General features: G+C 44.5%; 1 protein-coding gene across 7 annotated transcripts in view; it reads right to left on the reverse strand.

Moving 5' to 3' along the window:
* Positions 1-26,217, reverse strand: part of LOC144603738 (suppressor of tumorigenicity 7 protein homolog) — a 196,153-nt gene that overhangs the window by 116,451 nt on the left and 53,485 nt on the right. For 2 of the 7 annotated variants that reach the window (XM_078417433.1, XM_078417431.1), the window contains exon 1: positions 23,753-24,188. The exons of 1 other annotated variant lie outside the window; for it this stretch is intronic. In XM_078417433.1, coding sequence (XP_078273559.1) covers positions 23,753-23,774 — 22 coding nt within the window. In that variant the 5' untranslated portion in view covers positions 23,775-24,188. Of the gene's footprint in view, positions 1-23,752; positions 24,190-26,217 lie in introns of those variants that run through there. 4 more of the 7 variants (XM_078417434.1, XM_078417430.1, XM_078417437.1 and 1 more) reach the window with 3 other exon arrangements.

Below are 26,217 nucleotides of genomic sequence, written 5' to 3' on the forward strand. Positions count from 1 at the left end.
TTTAGAGATACATCGTGGAAACAGGCCTGTGGCCCACCGAGTCCATGCTGACCAGCGATCACCCCGTACACTAGTACTATCCCACAAACCAGGGACAACTTACACTTTAGAGAAGCTTCTATGCATTTGGAATGTGGGAGGAAACTGGAGCACCCGGAGAACACCCGGCACCCATAGTTAGGATGGAACCTGGGCCTGTGGAGCTGTAAGGCAGCAACTCTACTGCTGCACCACTGTGCCATCCCCTTAGCATCCCAGGCTTGCATCCCAGAAGTTGAGACAGACACCACAATTCAAGTTCAACTCCTGGCAGCAACACTCAAGTCTCTCGGGACCAGGTTGCGGGTCTTTGAGTAAAACTTTCAATACAAAACAGTAAAGTACATCGACGATGCAAAGTTGATATAATTGTGGTTGTAACACTGTCATCTTCTTATACCACATAATCTCTTATTTGGGCCTAACAAATAAAATAGCAAATAATAATCGAGTAACATTTGGAAAGAATTATAGAATGCCAGTGGCCAATGTTTACAATCTGGTGACCTGCCTGTAGAATTGTAATCCAAAATACAGAAAACATTTTCTATTTTATACCCGAACACAACATTTATAATAAAGAGCAACGATAGCCTGCAAGCCTACGCCTTGCCCAATCAAATTGTTGACTTGATTTAAGTTGGGCGCTCATCTCCTGTTTATCCGCACATTAGATGGGAGGCCGTGGTATCAGAGGGCAGATACCAGCATGGTAGCAGGTTGGCCGGATGATAGATGGCAAAGAGTGACAAGAAAGAGGGCTTTTTCAGGTTGGCTGCCAGTGACCAGCGGAGTTCCGCAGAGGTCGGTGCTGGGGCCGCTACTCTTCACGATGTATATCAATGATTCGGACGAGGGGATTGAAGGCTTTGTGGCCAAGTTTGCAGATGATACAAAGATAGGTAGAGGGACAGGTAGTACAGAGAAAGCAGGGACCCTGCAGAAGGACTTGGACAGGTTGGGAGAGTGGGCAGAGAAGTGGCAGATGGAATATAGTGTAGCAAAGTGTGGAGTCATGTATTTTGGTAGAAGCAGAGGCATAGACTATTTTCTAAATGGGGTGAGAATTCAGAATCGGAGGTGCAAAGGGACTCGGGAGTGCTGGTGCAGGATTCCTAAAAAGCTCATTTACAAGCTGAATCAATAGAAAGGAAGGCAAATGTAATACTAGCATTTATTTCTGGAATACAAAAAGAGGAATGTAATGTTGAGGTTCTATAAGGCGCTGGTAAGGCCACATTTGGAGTATTGTGAGCAGTTTTGGGCCCCATATGTGAGGAAGAACGTGCTGGCGTTGGAGAGGATCCAGAGGAGGTTTATGAGATGGATCCCAGGACTGATTGGGTTAACATATGATGAGTGCTGGAGTTTAGAAGGATGGGGGGGGGGATAAGAAAATAACTGCAGATGCTGGTACAAATCGATTTATTCACAAAATGCTGGAGTAACTCAGCAGGTCAGGCAGCATCTCGGGAGAGAAGGAATGGGTGACGTTTCGGGTCGAGACCCTTCTTCAGACTGATGTCGGGGGTGGGACAAAGGAAGGATATAGGTGGAGACAGGAAGATAGAGGGAGATCTGGGATGGAGGAGGGGAAGGGAGGGACAGAGGAGCTATCTGAAGTTGAAACTTACTAAATAGTGAAAGGCTTGGATAAAGTAAATGTGGAGAGGATGTTTCCACTAGTGGGAGAGTCAAGGACCAGAGGCCCTAGCCTCAGAATAAAAGGATGTTCCTTTGGGATGGAGATGAGGAGGAATTTCCTTAGGTAGTGAATCTGTGGAATTCTTTGCCACAGAAGGCTGTGGAGGCCAATTCAATGGATATTTTTAAGGCAGAGATGGATAGATTGCATAAACTGGAACTTCCAGTTTCCTAATAGCTGTATTAAAAACATTAATTTTAAAAGTGGTTAAGCGGATTTTTGTGAAAAGTGTGTGGGCATTCTTTGAAAATGTACAGGAGATGCATATCTGGTTTCTGGGTTGCATATCTGGGTTGGGAGCCCACTTTAAATGTAATGGCTGAAGGCCATAAACATTGCGAAATTCCCACGCTGTCAATGCTTCTCCGGCGTCCTCATTTTCGCTGAAATCACTGGCAAGTCGGTAAGTACTTGAGAGTTTTGAACTATAACATCTTGTATGGGTTACTTAAAAACCAAGCTTCACTGTAAGAAGGCATAAACTGGATTTACTTCGAGTTTACTAATACCAGTATTAAAAAATATATATTTTAAAGTGGTTAAGTGGATTTTTGTGAAAAGTGTGTAGGCATTCTTTGAAAATGTACGGGAGATGCATATCTGGTTTCTGGGTTGCATATCTGGGTTGGGAGCCCACTTTAAATGTAATGGCCGATGGCAATAAACATTGCAAAAATTCCCACGCTTACCTGACCATCAAACTGTCGCCTCCAATCTACATGTCAAATGTCCTGACGGTAAATAAATTGGTTAAACACAAGCATTATAGGGTATTTTGAAATGACTTTACTTATTTTATTATTACGTGCTTTTAAATGCATCTAAGAGAACCTAGCAAACCTGGGGACAGCATGCGACAGCGCCCGCAATAAGCAACGATACCTGGCGACAAGCCAGCTTGCGCCGAAAAATTTCAAACCGGATTTCTCAGCGACGCGCTGAGATTCACTACGATGTTTGGAAGACTCCTCACGATCATGCCCACGACACCCGGCGAACTGTCGGCGACAGCCTCGTCACCTTAAAATCGCCCCTAAGTGGGACAGGCCCTTTAGGATCTTATTTAAATTTTATTTAATCTTATTTAAATTTTGATTCAATGGTTATTATAAATTAATCTCTCCCTGGCATATTGCACTCATGTTCAGAATAATCAAACAACCGGGTGGCACAATGATGCTGCTGGTGGAGCTGCTGCCTCACAGCGCCAGAGACCCAGGTGCTGTCTGTGTGGAGTTTGCAGGCTCCCCCTGCAACCCAGTGGGTTTCCCCCCAGTGCGGCACTTTCCTCCCACATCCCAAATACATGCGGGTCTGTAGGTTAATTGGCCTCAGTAAAATTGTCCCTTAATGTGTTGGGAGTGGATGTAAAAGTGGGTAACTAGTGTGACTGGAGATCGATGGCCAGCATGGACTAAGTGGGCCGAAGAGCCTGTTACCGTGCTACATCTTTCAACGAATCAATCAGATGAAATTTCTACCGAGGTATATTTCTGCCTCCATATTAAAACCAAAACTTGGACAATGCTTTTGTCAGGCAGAAATATCTGTAAATTTTTCAAATTGAAACAGAAAATGCTGAAACACTCTGCCTGTGAGGCAGCATCAGTAAATGTAACTGCGGACTGATATTTTACCTGGAACATTAGCCCCGTTTCTCTTTCCACAGATGCTGATCGGCCTGCTGAGTGTTTCAAGCACCTTCTGTTCTCATTTGAGATTTCTAGTGCCTGCAGTTTATTGATTTTTAATATTTTTTTAAAAACCAGCTCAGAGAAAAAGTAGACTAATTCTGCAGATGCTGGTACAAATCGAAGGTATTTATTCACAAAATGCTGGAGTGACTCAGCAGGTCAGGTAGCATCTCAGGAGATAAGGAATGGGCGACGTTTCGGGTCGAGACCCTTCTTCTCCCGACCCCTTCAGACCCTTCAGAAGGGTCTCGACCCGAAACGTCGCCCATTCCTTCTCTCCTGAGATGCTGCCTGACCTGCTGAGTTACTCCAGCATTTTGTGAATAAATACCTGCAGAGTTAAATAATCGTCCAGCCATGTGGACCCTGCTGCAGAAATGGAAGGCTCAAATATTTTACAGGAAAAATAGATTTTAAAAGGGTACAAAATAAACAGTCATTCTAGTTCAATAATTTAATTATCAAGTCATTTTAAAGCAAAAGGCATCAGGTGAGCCATCGTGACAAAGCTTTAACATCAGTGGTGGTTTCAAATCACATTGGATTCGACCACATTCAAAGAGGGAAGTCTGTTTCATTTCCCAAGCCCTTTGCTTTTACATCATTTTTAACTGCTGATTTACCTCAAAAAAGAACATGGTACTGCAAAGGATAAAGGATACAAGTGACATGACTGTGGTTAACATCAGCCAATGGATTGTTGAAGTTTCACCGTTTATAATTTTATAATTTTATAATGTTTATAATTTTAAAAAGGCAATGTGATAATTTCACTGGTTTGTTCGTGATGCATTTTGCAGGCAAAAATAAGGAGCAATTGGTTTCCATTTAATCTCTCTACTGTCGCCAGATTAACAAAATTCCGAATACATATTTATGTGAGATTTTATACCAGGGCAATAAAAAAATGTAATGACGCTAGCAGGTCAAAAGGGTTAATCTCGCAGAACTGGCTGGGCTGCATGTCTGGAACAGCTGTCAAATTGCCTTTGGCACCGAGTCTGTGAATTTGTGGTGAACTAGGTTGTTTCTGAAACAATTTTCCAACATTACAACTGAGAGCCATTTTTTTTAAAAATAGCCTCCACCACATCATTGCTATTTGGTATTTTTTGGTGGTAAATTGCCTTTAGTCTTAGTGCGGCAACTTATACTTCAGCAACACCATCTGCAGTGCTTGGTGTGACCTATAATACTGCAGTTTGTGAATACAGATAAAATAAACATACAGTGCACTCTATAATGTTTGGGACAAAGACCCATCATTTATTTATTTGCCTCTGTACTCCACAATTTGAGATTTGGAATAGAAAAAATGTCACATGTGGTTAAAGTGCACATTGTCAGATTTAAATAAAGGCCATTTTTATACATTTTGGTTTCACCATGTAGAAATTACAGCAGTGTTTATACATAGTCCCCCCATTTCAGGGCACCATAATGTTTGGGACACGGGTGTTTGTAATTGCCCAGGTGCGTTTAATTGCCTCCTTAATGTCTACTGCTATGGCATGTTGGCCTTCATAACGAGAGGATTTGGGTATAAGAGTAATGAGGTCTTTCTGCTGTTGTATTGGGCCCTGGTGAGACCACATCTGGAGTATTGTGTGCAGTTTTGATCTCCTAATTTGAGGAAGGACATCCTTTCTATTGAGGCAGCGCAGCGTAGGTTCATGAGGCTAATCCCCGGGATGGCGGGACTGTCATATGAGGAAAGATTGCAAAGACTGGGCTTGTATTCACATGAATTTAGAAGGATGAGAGGAGATCTTATCGAAATGTATAAAATTATAAAAGGACTGGACAAGCTCGATGCAGGAAAATTGTTCCCAATGTTGGGGGGGGGGGGGGGGGGGGTCCAGAACCAGGGGCCACAGTCCAAGAATAAAGGGGAGGCCATTTAAAACTGAGATGAGAAAAAACATTTTCACCCAGAGAGTTGTGAATTTGTGGAATTCTCTACCACAGAAGGCAGTAGAGGCCAATTCACTGGATGAATTTAAAAGAGAGTTAGATAGAACTCTAGGGGCTAGCGGAATCAAGGGATATCAGGAGAAGGCAGGCATGGATTACAGATTGTGGATGATCAACCATGATCATAATGAATGGCGGTGTTGGCTCGAAGGGCCAAATGGCCTCCTCCTGCACTTATTTTCTATGTTTCTAATGCAGGTATAAGAGTGCTCTTGGCACCTAGTCTTTCCGCCAGTCTTTCCATCACCTTGGGAAAATTTTATTGCTGTTTATCAATATGAGGAACAAAGTTGTGCCAATGAAAGTCAAAGAAGCCATTATGAGACTGAGAAACAAGAATAAAACTGTTAGAGACATCAGCCAACCCTTAGGCTTACCAAAATCAACTGTTTGGAACATCATTAAGATGAACATCAATAAGGTGAGCTTCCTAATCGCAAAGGGACTGGCAGGCCAAGGAAGACCTCCACAGCTGATGACAGAAGAATTCTCTCTATAATACAGAAAAATCCCCAAACACCTGTCCGACAGATCAGAAACACTCTTCAGGAGTGGATTTGTCATTGACCACTGTCCGCAGAAGACTTCATGAACAGAAATACAGAGGCTACACTGCAAGATGCAAACCACTGGTTATCCGCAAAAATAGGATGGCCGGGTTACAGTTTGCCAAGAAGTATGTAAAAGAGCAACCACAGTTCTGGAAAAAGGTCTTGTGGACAGATGAGATGAAGATTAACTTATATCAGAGTGATGGCAAGAGCAAAGAATGGGGGAGAGAAGGAACTGCCTAAGATCCAAAGCATACCACCTCATCTGTGAAACACGGTGGTGGGGGTGTCATGGCCTGGGCAAGTATGGCTGCTGAAGGTACTGGCTCACTTATCTTCATTGATGATACAACTGCTGATGGTAGTAGCATAATGAATTCTGAAGGGTATAGACACATCCTATCTGCTCAAGTTCAAACAAATGCCTCAAAACTCATTGGCCGGCAGATCATTCTGCAGCAAGACAATGATCCCAAACATACTGCTAAAGCAACAAAAGAGTTTTTCAATGCTAAAAAATGGTCAATTCTTGAGTGGCCAAGTCAATCACACGATCTGAACCCAATTCAACATGCCTTTTTTATGCTGAAGAGAAAGCTGAAGGGGACTAACCCCCAAAACAAGCATAAGCTAAAGATGGCTGCAATACAGGCCTGGCAGAGCATCACCAGAGAAGACACCCAGCAACTGGTGATATCCATGAATCGCAGAATTCAATCAGTCATTGCATGCAAAGGATACGCAACAAAATACTAAACATGACTACTTTCATTTACATGACATTGCTGTGTCCCAAACATTATGGTGCCCTGAAATGGGGGGGACTATGTATAAACACTGCTGTAATTTCTACATGGTGAAACCAAAATGTATAAAAATGGCCTTCATTAAAATCTGACAATGTGCACTTTAACCACCTGATTTTTTTCTATTCCAAATCTCAAATTGTGGAGTATAGAGGCAAATAAATAAATGATGGGTCTTTGTCCAAAACATTATGGAGGGCACTGTATTAATCCTACAGCAATCACATATTCACTGGATGACTAAAAGGATTATAAAAACCTCACATTTCCCCGCAACAAATACAAATCTGCCATTGAATATTCCACACGATGGAAATATCTGAAGTACCAAGATACACATATTCAATGTATAAATGACAATGGGAATTGAAAACTCCCAATAGGTAGTATTCAGTATTTACACTGGGTGGTTTATCTGCTATCCTGATACCTGCTCCATTTTCAATGTAGTTATTTGGTCAGTTATTAAGGGGTTGGACGCGTTAGAGGCAGAAAACATGTTCCCAATGTTGGGGGAGTCCAGAACAAGGGGCCATAGTTTAAGAATAAGGGGTAGGCCATATAGAACTGAGATGAGGAAAAACTTTTTCAGTCAGAGTGTTGTGAATCTGTGGAATTCTCTGCCTCAGAAGGCAGTGGAGGCCAATTCTCTGAATGCATTCAAGAGAGAGCTAGATAGAGCTCTTAAGGATAGCGGAGTCAGGGGGTATGGGGAGAAGGCAGGAACGGGGTACTGATTGAGAATGATCAGCCATGATCACATTGAATGGCGGTGCTGGCTCGAAGGGCCGAATGGCCTCCTCCTGCACCTATTGTCTATTGGAAGTGCTGGGAAATGGTTAGAACCAGGTTATTTCGTCAGGAGAGGGATTAGTAAAGCGTAGAGGTTTCTATCGTCATCTAGATTGGATTTAATCTCCAGATATAACCCATGTCATCATTCAGATGGCGAGAAACTTCTAAAAAAGACAGATCAGTTGGTGCAAAAAACTGGGTGAAAGGCAAAGGTCTATAGGTAACCTTGTACAAATTAGTACGTGAAAGGCATGGGGTCATGGGGTAAGAAATGGAGGCTAGTTGCATGGTTATGTGCAATGCAGAAAACTACTCAACAGCTGTGAGGTAATAAACAAACATGCTCTTCTAGCAGAATAATTAATAAATAACACCAAATATAAAACATGCTGACTGGTACATGGTCTGGGGAGTTAGATAGGAGGAATGCAGATCACAGGGAGGTGGCAGCATCGGGTTCCGCATTAAAGCCTCATTGAAAATATTCATTTTAATTCGAAAAAGGTTTTTTTTGCTTGCTTCTTTAAGCACTTTAGTTTGGAGATACAGCATGGAAACAGGCCCTTCGGCCCACCTTGTCCACGCCGGCCTTCAATTACCCGTTCATACCAGTTCAATGTTACCTAATTTTCTCATCCACTCCCTACACACCAGGACCATCTCATCCACTCCCTCCACACCGACAAATCTACACCTCTTCGGAATGTGGGTGGAAGCCAGTGTACCCGGAGGAAACCCACGCGGTCACGGGCCAAACATGCAAACTCCACACAGACAGTGCTCCAAGGTCGGAATTGAACCCGGGTCTCTGGCGCCGTGAGGCAGCAGCTCTACCAGCTGTGTCACTGCGAAGCCTATTTATCTAGGAAACAATGTGGAGACAAAACAGCTTCTTCAAACAATCTGTACATACAAACAAAAATCAAATTAGACTCAAATGGACCATATAAGGACAACAAGGGCTCTTGTTTGGATTATTTTAAATGGATTTAGTTTGCATTATTTCGAAGCACTGTTTATAAAGTGATAGCCTCATAGGAAACCAAGGCATCTGTTTATCCTCAGATCACTGGTATAAAATCCATTGTTGCAACATATTATTTATACAATGTAATAGAAACCATCAGAGAGTCATTCAGTATGGAAACAGGTCCTTCTACCCAACTCACCCATGCCGACCAAACGCCCCAGCTAAGCTAGTCACATTTGACTATATTTAGCCCCTGTCCTTCTAACCCTTTCCTATCCATTTATCTGTCCAAATGACGTAAATATTGTTATTATACATGCCTCAACTACTTCCTCTGGCAGACCCACCATATACCCACCATCCTCTGTGGAAAAAGTTGTTCCCCAGGTTCGTATTAAATCATTCCCCTCTCACCTTAAACTAATGCTGTTGAGTTCTTGATTCCCCTGCTCTGGGGAAAAGAAATATTTGTGCATTCACCCTATCTACTCCCCTCTGATTTTGTACACCTCAGTCACCTGCACTCCATAAATACAGTCTCAGCCTGCCCCTCCTCCCTGTGGCCTAGGCCCTCCAGCCTTGGCAACATCCACGTGAACCTTTCCTGCCCCCTTTCCAGCTTTACTGCATCTTTCCTGTAGCAGGATGATCAAAACTGAACATAATACTCCAAGAGAGGCCTCAACAACTAGCGACTGATGGCCAGCATGCCAAAAGCCTTCTTCACCACCTACCTTCACAGAACTATGTACTTGTATTCCTAGGTCCCTCTGTTCTGCAACACTCCCTAAGGCTCTGCTGTTCACTGTGAAAGTCCTGGCCTTGTTTGACTTCCCAAAAGGCAAACCGCAAACTTATCTGAATTAAACGTCATTAGCAACTCCCCTGTCCACTTGCCCAGCTGATCGAGATACTACTGCAAATCTAGATAACCATCTTCACTGTCTAATCTTAGCATTATAAATGTACATAGAGGTTGTCATTGTCATTTTAAATATACAGATGTGTGGGGCAACACAGGGATGCAGCTGGTAGAGCTGCTACCTCACCGTGCCAGAGACCTGGGTTCAATCCTGACCACAGGTGCTCTCTGTGTGGAGTTTGCACGTTCTCCCCGTGGGTGGAGTGTCTGTGTGGAGTTCGCACGTTCTCCCTGTGACCGAATGGGTTTCAGTTTCCTCCCACCTCCCAAAGTCGATCGGGGTTGTAGATTTAGAGATACAGCGCGGAAACAGGCCCTTCGGCCCACCGGGTCCGCGCCGCCCAGCCATCCCTACACATTAGGGACAATTTTTTTAAAACATTTGCCCAGCCAATACAAACCTGTACGTCTTTGGAGTGTGGGAGGAAACCGAAGATCTCGGAGAAAACCCACGCAGGTCACGGGGAGAACGTACAAACTCCGTACAGACGGAGCCCGTAATCAGGATCGAACCTGAGTCTCCGGCGCTGCATTCGCTGTAAGGCAGCAACTCTACCGCTGCGCCACCGTGCAGGTTAATTGGCCCTCTATAAATGGCCCCTAGTGTGTGGGAAAGTGGGATAACATAGAACGAGTGTGAACAAGTAATAAATGGTTGGCGTGGACTCAGTGGGCACAAGGCTCTATTTCTGTGCTGCATCTCCAAATAAACATGGTAAAGATTCTACTAGAGTCAGATCGAAGTCAAATGTTGAACCATTTATCTTTGCAGTCACTCAGAACTGAGCCAATCATGATAACCTGACTACCAGATGGACAAACACAGGCAGAAAAACATGAAGCCACAGAATGTTGTTATTGTCAGCGATTGCTGTCAGTTTGTGCTGTGGTCGGTAAGCACGAACCGGTTGACATTTAAGTTTTATAGCTTGTTTACACTAACCCAACGCATGTTCTTGACTTTTACTGGTTAAATGATTGTTCAGTTTCTAAAATCAATCAAGACCATTTTCCTCGGAATCTCGTTCTCCACAATCCATCTCGAGTGCCTGCTCCCCTCCCCCTGCACTCCACCAAGACCTCTTTCTTGTTCTCAACATGCTTCTTTAACTTCTGCATGCCTTGTAACGCAGCACTGCCTCTGTCAAGTCCTCGGGGCGTAACACATATCAGTCCTTAGCTGCCACTTTGAAGGTGTGTACAGCAAATCCCAGGTGTTTTCATTTTGGAGATATGGCATTCGTCCATCGAGTTGATGCTGACAATCTATCTCCCATTCACACTAGTTCTATGATATCCCACTTTCTCATCCACTCCAGACACACATGGGGCAATTTTTGCAGAGGCCAATAAACCTACAAACCCACAGTATTTATTCACAAAATGCTGGAGTAACTCAGCAGGTCAGGCAGCATCTCAGGAGAGAAGGAATGGGTGACGTTTCGGGTGTCGACCCGAAACGTCACCCATTCCTTCTCTCCTGAGATGCTGCCTGACCTGCTGAGTTACTCCAGCATTTTGTGAATAAATACCTTCGATTTGTACCAGCATCTGCAGTTATTTTCTTACACAACCTACAAACCCACGCTTCTTTGGAACGCCGGGAAAAAATACGGAGCACCCAGAGGAAAGCCTTGCTTTTGGAAATCTTCTCCCTACAAACTAAGACGGGGCGTAGTGCGTGACAAGTAAAAAGGGAAATATTCTTCACTTCTGTATGACTCCCAAATGAAATTATGGTTAAAACTTGTGGAAATCTAACACCATTCATTCGTCGTTATTGTTATTATGTCATTCTACTTAGTAAAAATATTACACAAAATATTGGCACTCGCCAATCTTCAGTCCTAAATTCTCATGCAGATGCCTGGTTAAGGAATACAAAAGAGAAACCTCTGGTGCCTTGTGACATTTGTTCACCCTACTGTACACCAAGAGTCTGCACTAATGGAGAAAATGCTGAGCATATAGGAATGAGATGTAGTAACCATGAAACCACAGGATGATTTCCCTCGTTGCTTCATGTCTAAACTGATTCTATCCAATGACATACAACCGAGCCACGTCATAGCATGCTCTAGTCAAACTAGCTCAGATAAGTCACGTAGCTATGTAGCTGTGAGCAACATGGAATGGCCCAGTGGTGCAGCTGGTAACACTGCCACTTCACAGCGCCAGTGAACTTGGTTCCATCACCTCGGGGTTATCTTTACTTTTAGTTTAGAGATACAGCACGGAAACAGGCTGTTTCGCTCACCGGGTCCGCGCCGACCAGTGATCCCCACATATTAACACTATCGTACACACACTAGGGACAATTTACACTTATACCAAGCCAATTAACCTACAAACCTGTATGGCTTTGGAGTGTGGAATGAAACCGAAGATCTCGGAGAAAACCCACGCAGGTCACGGGGAGAGCGTACAAACTCTGTACGGAGAGCACCCGTAGTCAGGATGGAACCCGGGTCTCCGGCGCTGCAAGCACTGTAAGGCAGCAACTCTACCGCTGCGCCTTTCGAGTAAACTCAGAGCTGCTGCCTTTCGAGTAATATTTAGGGTGGTCACGGTGGCGCAGCGGTAGAGTTGCTGCCTTACAGCGAATGCAGCACCAGAGACCTAGGTTCGATCCCGACTACGGGTGCTGTCTGTACGGAGTTTGTACGTTCTCCCCGTGACCACGTGGGTTTTCTCCGAGATCTTCGGTTTCCTCCCACACTCCAAAGACGTACAGTTATGTAGGTTAACTGGCTTGGTAAATGTAAAAATTGTCCCTAGTGGGTATAGAATAGTGTTAATATGCGGGGATCGCTGGTCGGTGCGGACCCGGTGGGCCGAAAGGGCCTGTTTACGTACTGTATCTCTAAACTAAACTAAAATATTAAACCAAGACTTTGGCTGCGAGCATTTAAAAATTCTCAGAGCCTTTAGATAAAACATATAAAATTGTAATGTTTAGGTCGACACAAAATGCCGGAGTAACTCAGCGGATCAGGCAGCAGTTCGGGGGATAAGGAATGGGTGACGTTTTGGGTCGAGACCCTTTGTTGAGTTACTCCAGCATTTTGTGTCTACCTTCGATTTAAACCAGCATCTGCAGTTTTTTTTTCCTTATGAATTCTAATGGCTGATATCTAACAGTGGATTATGTTGTAATGTACTGCATTAATTTTTCAGATGCCTTTCTGTGCTAGAGCTGGTTGCCTCATTCCCTGCACTAGCACAAGGTCGACACTTCAAAGGTACTGTGTTGCCTTTGAAGTGCATCTGGATGACCCAAGGTCATGAAAGACACTACCCAAATACCAGTTTTTTCCTATCTGTTTGTCACAAGCTTCTGGAGAAGGCAGAATATTATGCATTTTTTCATAAAAATAACTTTCCAAATCACTTTGAATTCAATTTCCGTGGCAAAACTACAAGAGGAAAACAGTTTCTCTCAGTCACCACCTGTTTCTGACATTGCAGCTGAATACTCTTAGACCATAAACTCGGATCAACAATTTAAATGGTATTTTCTGGATATTGGTTATGCCTCTTTTTTTAAAATGCAACAGTGCCCTGTCATTCATAATTGCACTTAATCTTATTCCTAGCACAAAGGGTAGAAGCTAAGGCGGTTGATTTATTAAAAGATTCTCGGGGGCCATCTACTATGAAGATATTTTCTCAGTGGATATTAATTTGCAGATGACCTCTGCTCCTTGCCCCAGGGCTGCTGTCAGTTGCAGAGCTCGAACCAAAATGTCATCTGCAAAGGTCAACAGATGGGACTAGCAAGACACATTCAATGAGAATCTTTTTCTTGACTTCCAAATGGATATTGTTGAAGTAACAGCTATTGTAAGGTGCTGCAATTTTAATTTTCACACATCGTAACAAATCTGTGGGCCAAGGAGCCATGTTAACGATCGCGGTAACACGAGGAAAAAGAAAGCTTACAAAGTGGTTCCGTTTAGTTTTGGTTTAGTTTAGTTTAGAGATACAGTGTAGAAACAGGCCCTTTGGCCCACCGAGTCCGCACCGACCAGCAATCCCCGCACATTAACTCTAGCCTACACACATTAGGAACAATTTAAATTTATACCAAGCCAATTAACCTACAAACCTGGACATCTTTGGAGTGTGGGAAGAAACCGAAGCACCCGGAGAAAACGGGGAGAACGTGCAATCTCCGTACCGACAGCGCCCGACACTCAGTATCAAACCCGGGTCTCTGATGCTGTAAGGCAGTGACTCTACTGCTGTACCACCTAACACTGCACCAGTTTTAGAGTTGCCACATGGAAACAGGCCATTCAGCCCACCATGTTCAGCCGACCATTGATTACCAGTACACACTAGTTCAGTGTTATCCCACTTTCTCATCCACTCCTTACACAGTAAGAGCAATTTTATAAAGGTCAAATAACCTACAAACCGCAACATCTTTGGGATGTGGGCGGAAACAGGAGCACCCGGAGAAAACCCACGCAGTCACCGGGAAAACATGCAAACTCCACACAGGTAGAATGAGACAATTAAAAAGAACACTAAACTTTACTATCGCAACTTTTAAGACGCATTTAGATAAGTACATCGGTAGGTATAGATTGAGCGATATGGGCCAAATGCAGGCAGGTGGGACATGTGCAGATGGGGAATGGTGGTAGGTTTTCCGCACTGTGTGACTCTATGACTAAAGATTGGAAATGCTGACCAAGTCACTGTAGAAAGCATTATCAAAAATAAATGAACCCAGGTACATTGGTATAGGTCCGGTACTCTCAACGGTCAGACTAGAAATGCACAGATTTAAAAGGTCAGAAGGATTAGGAGCAGAATTAGACCATTCGGCCCATCAAGTCTACTCCGCATTCAATCATGACTGATCAGTCTCTCCCTCCTAACCCCAGTCTCCTGCCTTCTCCCCATATCCCCTGACAACCGTACTAATCAAGAATCTATCTCTGCTTTAAAAATATCCATTGACTTGGTCTCCACAGCCTTCTGTGGCAAAGAATTCCACAGATTCACCACCCACTGACTAAAGAAATTCCCCCTCATCTCCTTCCTAAAGGAGCGTCCTTTAATTCTGAGGCTATGACCTCTGGTCCAAGACTCTCCCACTACTGGAAACATCCTCTCCATCTCAACTCTATCCAAGCCTTGAAATAAATTTGAATTTCAAATTTGAAAACATTTGAAATAAATAAAGAAAAATTCTGTATTTGATGTAAAGGCCAATTTATATTTTAATGAATAACCTTCCACAACACAATCCATCACATTTCTGTATATCTTTGCAATGGATATTAAATTTTTGATTATTCAGTTCACCTATCCTGATATTGAACCTTTGGTTTTCCCAAGGATTTCCTCTCATTTCACATTAGGGATTTTTCAGAACACTATTTGTTAATTTTCACAGAAAATGTGACTCCTGAGGCAATTTTTTATTAAAAATGTGAAATGTAATATTTTAATGTTTTTACCACATGTTGACCTACTGCAACATTCAGATTCAGAAGAGTCAGTTGCCACAAGAAATGTGGACAAGAAACTGCAGATGCTGAGATCTTGAACAAAACACAAAGTGCTGGAGGAACTGTGGAGGGAATGGACAGTATCTATGGATGGAATAGGCAGGCGGCGTTTCAGGTCAGGGTTGGGGAAAAAAAAGAGTCCCGATCCAAAACGTCATCTGTCCGTTCCCACCACAGATGCTGCCTCACCTGCTGAGTTCCTCCAGCAGTTCATGTTTTTACTCAAGATTCCAGCATCTGAAGTGTGTTGTGCATTCAGTTCACTTATGTGCTCCTTAAACCTCCATTGTGAATGAGTACATGTATTGTGCGGCAGTACAGTGTAAATCCCAAATGCACTTCAACACCTTATTCTGAATTTATTCTACCATTATCCATTTCCCTCTTTGTCTGCAGAGCATTGGTCTCAGCGCACATTTGAAATATCCCATATTTAGACGTTTTTTCTTCCATCAGGAATTACCAAACAGCAATGGGATTGTAGTTAGGATGGTAATCAGTTAATATAATAGTGATGTATTAACATTCCTGTTATCATAACATTCACTAACACCTGATGGAACTCACTAAACCTAGAGATTTAGCTTGGGGACCATCTCATTTATACGAGCCAGCTTGTTATCAAACCTTGTTATCAAACCTACACAATTGTTATCAAATAAACAATCTACAAGGTGCATAAAATATTCTCCCAAATGCAAAAGCGAAGCTGGCCCAATGGCAACTGTGAGGTAGTATTAACGACACAACTAATGTCAACATCTGGTCAGAAAACTGTAAATGCCACCTTCACTTTCAGATTGGCAATCACAACGAATGCCAATTCTGGTCAATAGACAATAGACAATAGGTGCAGGAGTAGGCCATTCGGCCCTTCGAGCCAGCACCGCCATTCAATGTGATCATGGCTGATCATTCTCAATCAGTACCCCGTTCCTGCTTTCTCCCCATACCCCCTGACTCCGCTATCCTTAAGAGCTCTATCTAGCTCTCTCTCTTGAATGTATTCAGAGAATTGGCCTCCACTGCCTTCTGAGGCAGAGAATTCCACAGATTCACAACTCTCTGACTAAAAAAGTTTTTCCTCATCTCTGTTGTAAATGGCCTACCCCTTATTCTTAAACTGTGGTCTCTGGTTCTGGACTCCCCCAACATTGGGAACATGTTTCCTGCCTCTAACATGTCCAACCCCTTAATAATCTTATACGTTTCGATAAGATCCCCTCTCATCCTTCTAAATTCCAGTGTATACAAACCTAGTCGCTCCAGTCTTTCAACATATGACAGTCCCGCCATTCCGGGAATTAACCTAGTAAACCGACGCTGCACGCCCTCAATAGCAAGAATATCCTTCCTCAAATTTGGAGACCAAAACTGCACACAGTACTCCAGGTGCGGTCTCACTAGGGCCCTGTACAACTGCAGAAGGACCTCTTTGCTCCTATACTCAACTCCTCTTGTTATGAAGGCCAACATTCCATTGGCTTTCTTCACTGCCTGCTGTACCTGCATGCTTCCTTTCAGTGACTGATGCACTAAGACACCCAGATCACGTTGTACATCCCCTTTTCCTAACTTGACACCATTCAAATAATAATCTGCCTTCCTATTCTTACCACCAAAGTGGATAACCTCACACTTATCCACATTAAACTGCATCTGCCATGCATCCGCCCACTCACACAACCTGTCCAAGTCACCCTGCAACCTCATAGCATCTTCCTCACAGTTCACACTGCCACCTAGCTTTATATCATCGGCAAATTTGCTAATGGCACTTTTAATCCCTTCATCCAAGTCATTGATGTATATTGTAAATAGCTGCGGTCCCAACACCGAGCCTTGCGGTACCCCACTAGTCACTGCCTGCCATTCTGAAAGGGACCCATTTATCCCCACTCTTTGCTTTCTGTCTGTCAACCAACTCTCTATCCATGTCAGTACCCTACCTCCAATACCATGTGCTCTAATTTTGCCCACCAATCTCCTTTGTGGGACCTTGTCGAAGGCTTTCTGAAAGTCGAGGTACACCACATCCACCGGCTCTCCCCTGTCAATTTTCCTAGTTACATCCTTAAAAAATTCCAGTAGATTAGTCAAGCACGATTTCCCCTTCGTAAATCCATGCTGACTCGGAACGATCCTGTTACTGCGATCCAAATGCTCCGCAATTTCGTCTTTTATAATTGACTCCAGCAGCTTCCCCACCACTGATGTCAGATTAACTGGTCTATAATTACCCGTTTTCTCCCTCCCTCCTTTCTTGAAAAGTGGGATAACATTAGCTACCCTCCAATCCACAGGAACTGACCCGGAATCTATAGAACATTGGAAAATAATCACTAATGCGTCCACAATTTCTAGAGCCACCTCCTTAAGCATCCTGGGATGCAGACCATCAGGCCCTGGGGATTTATCAGCCTTGAGTCCCATTAGTCTACCCAAAACTTTTTCCTGCCTAATGTGGATTTCCTCCAGTTCCTCTAGCTATTGTGCTGGGTCCATTTTTACATGAATACTATGGCGGGGGGGGGGGGGGGCTTAATTGTATTACACTTACTATCAAATCCCCATTTTGGATCTGACATTTTAGATAGCTAGAATTACATAGAACACAGCAACAGGCCATCAATGCCAAAAGTGGAAGTGTTTATACTCAATACTAATCTTCTCCACGCTTCTTTATTCAACCCTTCCAGCATAACTTCCATTTCTCTTAATTGTATAGACAATAAAGAGAACTGGTAGTTATGCTGGAAGGTTTGAATAATGTAGGGTGAGGAAGATTAATATTGAGATAAACTTCCACTTTTTGTCATGAATGGCCTGTTGCTGTTTCGAGATGAGTTTGAGGTTAGTTTATTGTCACGTGTAAGTAAAAGCTTTTGTTGCGTGCTGATTAATAGACAACTCACAATCAACTACTTCTTGTGGTAGCAGCTATTTGGATTGAAAAGTTAGTCCTGAACTTCCTTTTTGATGTTTTGGGTCTAAAGAAGGGTCCCGACATGAAAGGTCACCTATTCATGTTCTCTATAGATGCTGCTTGACCTGCTGAGTTACTCCAGCACATTGCGTCTCTTGATTAAGCACGTAGCTTTGCAAAAGGAACTCAGCGTTGCTGTTTAAATAAACATTCATAGTAGCATTTTGGCCTGGCATTTATGAAGATTGCAGGCGCGTGCCGCTAAGAACACCCACTTTGGCTTTTGGGGTAGTAAGGATGGTTTGTCAAGTTGCAATGGGAAGCCTTTTCCTTTTCCATTGTTTCCCATTTCTGCTGAACAGGTAACAGGACAGAAATATTGCAATTAGCAGCATGAGTGAACACAGACTCCCTGACGACCAAGTTAAGTACAGCAAACTCAACAACAGAAGAACAAGTAGATATGAACCCAGCACATGCCTTAACCGAGGAGGATTTACTTGCAATGTAACAGTAAGGGAGCATAGCCTTTTTATGCCCTCAATAACACTGCTAACCCGCGTATCCAGTTAAAACAAACACTTTAAATTCAACGGTTAACACAAAATGCTGGAGTAAACTCAGTGGGACAGGCAGCATCTCTGAAGCAGACTGAAGAAGGGTCTTGACCCGATACGTCACCCATTCCTTCTCTCCAGAGATGCTGCCTGACCCGCTGAGTTACTCCAGCTTTTTGTGTCTGCCTTCGATTTAAACCAGCATCTGCAGTTCTTTCCTACACTCTTTAAATTCAATTAAATTCTTCAGCAGCGGTAAAAAAAATAACCGTGAGGTTTTCTGGCAGGCCTGAGCATGGCTGGGAGTTCAAATGTGAATGATGCAGACAGATGAGCAGAGTTGTATTTAACCAGTGCAATGTTATGTTTGCAAGACAGCAGCATTCACGTCTCACCAGGTAAGAATACAAAAGTGGTTCCATATCCTGAGTAACATCTTGGTTAATTTCCCCAGTGGCCCACATTACCTCTTTACAGCTTCACAAAGAATTTCCTTGAGATTTTCTCTTCAATGCATGTTTTCATACAAGAGGATTTGATTGCTGCAGTTCCACAATCTACAGTCACTTCATGCTTATCCTGACCTCAGCTTTGCCATGTATCACCACCCCCAGGTACCTACACTCTAGAGTCATAGAGTGATACAGTGTGGAAACAGGCCCTTCGGCCCAACTTGCCCACACCAGCCAACAATGTCCCAGCTACCCTAGTCCCAATTGCCTGCGCTTGGTCCATATCCCTCCAAACCTGCCCTATCCATGTACCTGTCTAACCGTTTCTTAAACGACGCGATAATCCCAGCCTCAACTACCTCCTCTGGCAGCTTGTGCCATACACCCACCACCCTTTGTGAGGAAAAAGTTACCCCTCGATCCCTATTAAATCTTTTCCCTTTCACCTTGAACCCATGTCCTCTGGTCCTCCACTCCCCTACTCTGGGCAAGAGACTGTGCATCTACCCGATCTACTCCTCTCACGATTTTGTACACCTCTATAAGATCTCCCCTCATCCTCCTGCGCTCCATGGAATAGAGTCCCAGCCTACTCAACCTCTCCCTATAGCTCACATCCTGGCAACACAGTCCTGCTCACAGTCCTGGCAACATCCTCGTAAATCTTTACTGAACCCTTTCAAGCTTGATAATATCTTTCCTATAACATGGTGCCCAGAACTGAACACAATATTCTAAATGTGGTCTCACCAGCGTCTTATACAACTGCAACATGACCTCCCAACTTCTATACTCAATACTCTGAATGATGAAGGCCAAAGTGCCAAAAGCCTTTTTGACCACTTGATCTACCTGCAACTCCTGTGCATGGTTCCATGGTACAGGAACCATGCACCTGTACTACTAGATCCCTCTGCTCTACAACACTACCCAGAGGCCTACCATTTACTGTGTAGGTCGTGCCCTTGTTCGACATCCCAAAATGCAATATTAAATTCTATATTAAATTCCATCAACCATTCCTCCGCCCACCTGGCCAATTGATCCAGAACCTGCTGCAATCGTTCACAACCATCTACAAAACCACTAACTCTTTCATTCACTTCCCCTGCCTCAATCTCATGTTTCATTTGTATGGCTGGAAAAGTAGTTATTGTTTTAGGCCAAGGTTAACAAACCCTAGTGCGTACCCATTTATCCCACTATCTCCTTTCCCTTTTTCCCTCTCACCGATATCCCTCCATCTTTACATTTCACTCCTCTCATCTTCTTTTCATCACTAGCCTATGTCCACCCATCTGACAACCACACCCCGATCACTTGCTGGGCTTTATCCAGCCCCCACCCCTCTTCCAGCTTCCTCACTAGGCCTTCAGTCTAAAGAAGGGCCCCAATCCACAACATCACCGACCCATGTCCTCTTGAGATCTTGCCTGACACACTGCGTTATTCCTGCAGGTTTTTTTTTTTTTTTGGCAATCTATTCATTGGCTTCGGGTATGGCTGTGCACAAGGTTGTACTCGAGTGAACACTCACTCCCTGACTACCAAGTGTACACACATTCAGTACAGCAAACTCAACAACAGAAGAGCTAGAAGATGTTGTCTGCTCAAAATAGTGGAGAAGATGCCATTTTGAGATTTTAATAATAATCATCTTATTTTAAGTCGATAAACACAATTTAAATCAACGCTGTACCCATCTTTCTAGATTATCCCCAGAGGCATAAAACATACTGGTCATTTCATGCAATCGTTCTTTACATTCACTGTGTATACAACGAATCCCAAATGCCACACGAGCCCAGATAATAATCCAAATTAGACACAAAAAGCTGGAGTAACTTGAGAGGGTCTGAAGAAGGGTCTCGACCCAAAACATCGCCTATTCCTTTTCTCCAGAGATGCTGTCTGACCCACAGAGTTACTGCAGCTTTTATTTTAGTCTATCTTCGGTTTAAACCAGCATCTGCAGTTCCTGCCAACACTAATAATCCAAATTAATTGGTACAGAGGTATCACGTCCTTTGTCAGTCACGGCATAAAACTGTACATTTGTGCTGAGTATTTATGGGGGAAGCTGGAGACCATTAATTAAGCCGGCTTCTTCTCAACACTACAACCAGTACCCTTTGTACAACAGCCCATTGCACCATAAACCACTTGATCAGCCTACCGTCAGCATCGCTGCTCATGATAAGAAACTATTTGTTAAAATTCAAAGCTTAAAGGAGATTCAGCGCCCAATTAATTTCTAACAATTTTAAGAAGCATTCTTTAGTCTTTTTTGACCAGAATTTCAACAAATTATAACCCCAGTGGGAAAATGTTACAAGCACCCTTCATCAGTAAGCGGCCATCCTAATCAATGGAGATCTGAAGCTGCTCTTTATTCTTGTTAATTGCACCATCTTTCTTTTGCATTCTTCCAGAATCACTTCAAGTACAAATGAGCATCACTCCCTTCAACATGGCCACATCATTCATCTTCGATTAGGGGGAAATTAGAAATGAAAGCAAATAATTGATTGAGTTTGACTGATTTTCATCCTATTTTTTCAAAAGACTAGACGACATGAACAGTCAATAAAACCCAGCCGCGTTTCCTTGCATCATCTAATTGCCTCTCCATCAAGTCACAGGGCAGTATTTTCGTGTTCCTTAATTCGTTTTTTTGTTGTTTGAAAAGAAATATGACGGGTCGTTTAGCTGGCAAGAGATAAGATGTCGAGATGGCAATCCGCGCACACATTTTCAGTCCTGACTGAGACCCCATGTTTAATCCTCTCAGCACCCAGTTTTTGGCTGCAGGCTTTGCTTTCAAATACATAGCAGCTCTCAGAATAGCAGGGGAAAGAAAACAACACTGCTTGCCTGCTGAATCAATTGTCAAGAGCAGATTGACCAAGAGGTACCACGCCAAACTGAACATTTTATTACAGCTCGTTCATAAAACTAAAATTGAAAGTACCACAGTGAGCACTGCCATTTTGTCTTGTGGAGTCCTTTGCACAAGGTAAACTGCGAAGCCCTCAGGATATGAACCTCTCTATCACATCCACTGGTCAAAATATAAACATTGCCCACAATATAGACCCTCCAGAATAGACCCTCCTGGTTCATTTAGGTTGTTACAATGAACAAGGGAAGATGATTAATTGCCACAATATCACATCACTACCTCAAGCAAGGGTGGGGAAGAATATTGTTGTGATGAACAGCGATGCAAACGCTACCCTTTGTGCAGCAGCATCCTGGTTGTGTTCTGTGTTACTGACTCCCTCCTCTTTGCAAAGGGACAATGAATGCATCGCCCACAGCCAGGACACCATCGCAAGCCCCATGCTCACTCACTCACTCTGCCAGCTTGCAACAGGGGATCAATTTTCAGCCATTGCAATCTGGTAACCAGGGCAGCAGAGAGAGCACGCCAAACACAAGCGTGGGCTGCAGGCAAGGCGCAGACAGCTTTGTCAAACAAGGCAAGGCAGTGCTTGTAAATAACAGCCCACTTCACCATAACAGACTCTCTCTCTCTCTCTCTCTCTGCAGCCTCACACAAATGACGGTGCTCGTCCAAGACCAGCTCACACACGCACTCTGCTAAAGCAATATTCATCTGGAGTATAACTGCAGATGCTGGTACAAATCGAAGGTATTTATTCACAAAATGCTGGAGTAATTCAGCAGGTCAGGCAGCATCATCTGGAGTAGACGGCCAGAGCAGACAGAGCACCAGAGGATCCTCATGCAATGTCTGCACCTCCTCTCAACACATTCTCTCTCCAGTAAACATAAGCGACAGGGGCAGGGGCTAGGGGGGAAGGGGCTGGGGGGCAGGGGGGGGCTGGGGCAGGGGGGGGCTGGGGGGCAGTGGGGGGCTGGGGCTAGGGGGGAAGGGGCTAGGGGGGAAGGGGCTGGGGGGCAGGGGGGGGGCTGGGGGGCAGGGGGGGGGCTGGGGGGCAGGGGAGGGGGCTGGGGCAGGGGGGGGCTGGGGCTGGGGCAGGGGGGGGGGGCTGGGGCTGGGGCAGGGGGGGGCTGGGGCTGGGGCGGGGGGGGGGGCTGGGGCTGGGGCAGGGGGGGGGGCTGGGGCTGGGGCAGGGGGGGGCTGGGGCAGGGGCAGGGGGGCAGGGTAGAAAGACTATTTTCCTGATCTTCCATGCTCTGCAGGGATTAACATTTGCATCGCCTCCATCTCAATGGGAGCAGCTCACACACACCCGACAGAAACACAAGGAGGTTCTAGGATGCACAACTCCATCAACCCCCCCCCCCCCCCCAGCACATCCCTGTCACCAGGCCTTGAAACATCCAGCAAAATGTGCCTCCAATGATTCATGGGCAGTGGTGCACTCAGCAGACCCATCCTCTGCACGCCTTGCAGCTGCCTGCTTTACTGCCACTGCCACTGCCCCTGCCCTGAGGACATCTCAGCAGACCCATCCTCTGCACGCCTTGCTGCTTTACTGCCCCTGCCCTGAGGGGATGGCTGAGCACATCTCAGCAGACCCAGCCTCTCCACCCCTTGCTGCCTATCCATGCTTTACTGCCCCTGCCCTGAGGACACTGTGTCTGCTGTCTTGGGCAGCCTGGCCATATTTGTGTTGTTGACACACGTTGCAGTCAGACAAGGTTCACAGAAACAGAAACATTATTCTCTCCAGTTCTCTCCCCTGGAACAAATGCAGCGGCTGGGAGGGAGGTGCAGACCCGCTGGTGTCTGTTCCAAGCTGAGAATCCATTGTGCGGCTGGAACTGCTCCCATTGCAACAGGACAACACGTTGGCACAAGAGGCTGGTTATTGCTGAGCTCGCCCTGTACTGTACTGTACTTACATGAGGACTCCGTGCCGAACATGGCTGGGCGAGATGCTGCAGAGAGATGAGCATGGAAGTAGACAATGCAGCCCACCCCACTCTGGCTGGGCTGGGCTGGGCTGGGCTGGGCTGGCAGCTAGCTGCCCTGCTCAAGCGTGAACGCTGATCCCCACACAACAGTCAGTCCAGGACAAACACCTCTCACATTGCCCCCCTGCAAGTGAATGCCCCACAAGGCTCCTTCTGGATGGAGGTTGCACAGAAGTGAAGGGGCCAGCGAGCTGCCCCAGCCCCAGCCCTCTGCTGCTGCTGCTGCTGCTGCTGGTGTTGCTGTTTCTGCTGCTGGTGTTGCTGTTTCTGCTGCTGCTGCTGCTGTTACTGCTGCTGCTGCTGCAGACTGAATGGAAAGCCGAGACCAGACACTGTAAGACAATAGCAAACAGGCTGCATACACTGGGTGACGTCAAAGGCACTTACTGCAAAGACTGATTCCCTCCGAACCACCAGCAGCAGCAGCAGCAGCAGCAGCAGAAGAAAGAATGAATGGGCAGGGAGATTTGGGAGAGAGCCTTTTGTTGCAAAATGCAAAGACCGTATTCCCCCCCTCTGGGATAAAGCAGCCACCTCGGTTTTGTATAGTGTGGCTCAGATAAAACTATAAAATAATGAACTGCATGGAAACGAGTTTCTAAAATGAAATGAACTTGCAAGCAGATTTTAAATGCTGTGCAGCTTATACAGCAAATACATCTGAAGAATCCCCTCATGCCATTGATCTTCCTGTCAATTGCACAAAACATTACTACTGGAGAAGTGGACCCAGCCGACTGGTCTGTGCAGGAAGACACCAACAACATTGCAAATACTGTGACTAAAAAGATTTGAAAAGACCAGATGTCATTGTAGGGCAAGTTGTTAGGCAACATTTAATTGTGGATAGGTGGCACAGTACTGTTAAAGACCAGTCATTTGTGACAAATCCAGCACATTCTTTTTGAGATGTATCCAATCGAATAAAGAAGAGTAGTGTGCAGGAAGGGCACAAAATGCTGGAGTAACTCATCGGGACAGGCAGCATCTCTGGAGAGAAGGAATGGGTGACGTTTCGAATCGAGACCCTTCTTCAGAAAGAAAGGAAATGTAATGCATACAGCATATGTGGGTTTTAGAAGGTATTTGATAAGGTGTGCCAATAGATTTGTTCAACATTTTCAGACTAAGAGGAAATCTGGCAATGTGGGTAGAAGGTTACTTGGCCAACAAGCAAGGAAATCTGGGATCACTCAGACTAGTTTGGAAGAAGAATTATATAAATACTGTAAGATGGGGAACAGATCATTCAGCCCACTGACCCATGCTGTGGTTTAGACTCCATGTTAGGTTCTTCCCACCTCTTTCTTTTGCGGACCTATTTATCTTCCTATTCCTTTATTCACAAAATGCTGGAGTAACTCAGCAGGTCAGGCAGCATCTCAGGAGAGAAGGAATGGGAGACGTTTCGGGTTGAGACCCTTCTTCAGACTGAAGAAGGGTCTCGACCCGAAACGTCACCCATTCCTTCTCTCCTGAGATGCTGCCTGACCTGCTGAGTTACTCCAGCATTTTGTGAATAAATACCTTCGATTTGTACCAGCATCTGTAGTTATTTTCTTATACTTCCTATTCCTTTACCTCTCATGTGTTTATCTATCTGCCCCCCACCTCCCATTCATAGATTTTGATTCACATACTTTGATCAGAACGTATTGATTTCACAGAGTTGATAAAGTTCTATGCTTTAGAGAACAACTGAGTAATTTTATTTTTTATTTGAACCCCAATACACGATTAAGATCAGTTGCACATTTATTATGAATCTGGTAATAAGTCGGGAGTCATGGTTATGTTGATGAATTAAATGAGTTCACTCAGATTTTTATTTGTACAAATGTGCAAATTAAGTGCAAGAGTAAGGCACTCACTCCCTTGACCCTGCTCTGTCCTATAATAAAACAAGACACAAAGAGCTGGAGTAGCTCAGCAGGTCAGGCAGCATCTCTGGAAAACATTCATCAGCCCTCTTTAGCCTCGTCCCGAAACATCACCTATCCATGTTCGCCAGAGATGCTGCCTGACCTGCTGAGTTACTTCAGCACTTTGTGTCATTTTCTGTAAACCACCACCTGCAGTTTCTTGTTTCTCCTGTCCTATAACATCACGTCTCAGACTTCATGCCTTCGCCTTGCATGTTCAACATATTTAGGTTTATTATTATTGTCTGGTCTACCGAGGCACAGTGAAAACGTTTGTTTTGCATCCTATCCCATTAATTCACATAATATCAAAGGTACACACAAAATACTGGAGTAACTCAGCGGGACCGGCAGCATCTCTGGAGAGAAGGAATAGGTGAAGTTTTGGGTCTCGGCCCTTCTTCAGACTCTGGTCTCGACCTGAAACGTCACCCACCCTTCTTTTCAGAGATGCTGCCAGTCTCGCTGAGT

This window comes from Rhinoraja longicauda, chromosome 20 (genome assembly GCF_053455715.1).
Source record: "Rhinoraja longicauda isolate Sanriku21f chromosome 20, sRhiLon1.1, whole genome shotgun sequence".
NCBI classification, from domain to species: Eukaryota; Metazoa; Chordata; class Chondrichthyes; order Rajiformes; family Arhynchobatidae; genus Rhinoraja; species Rhinoraja longicauda.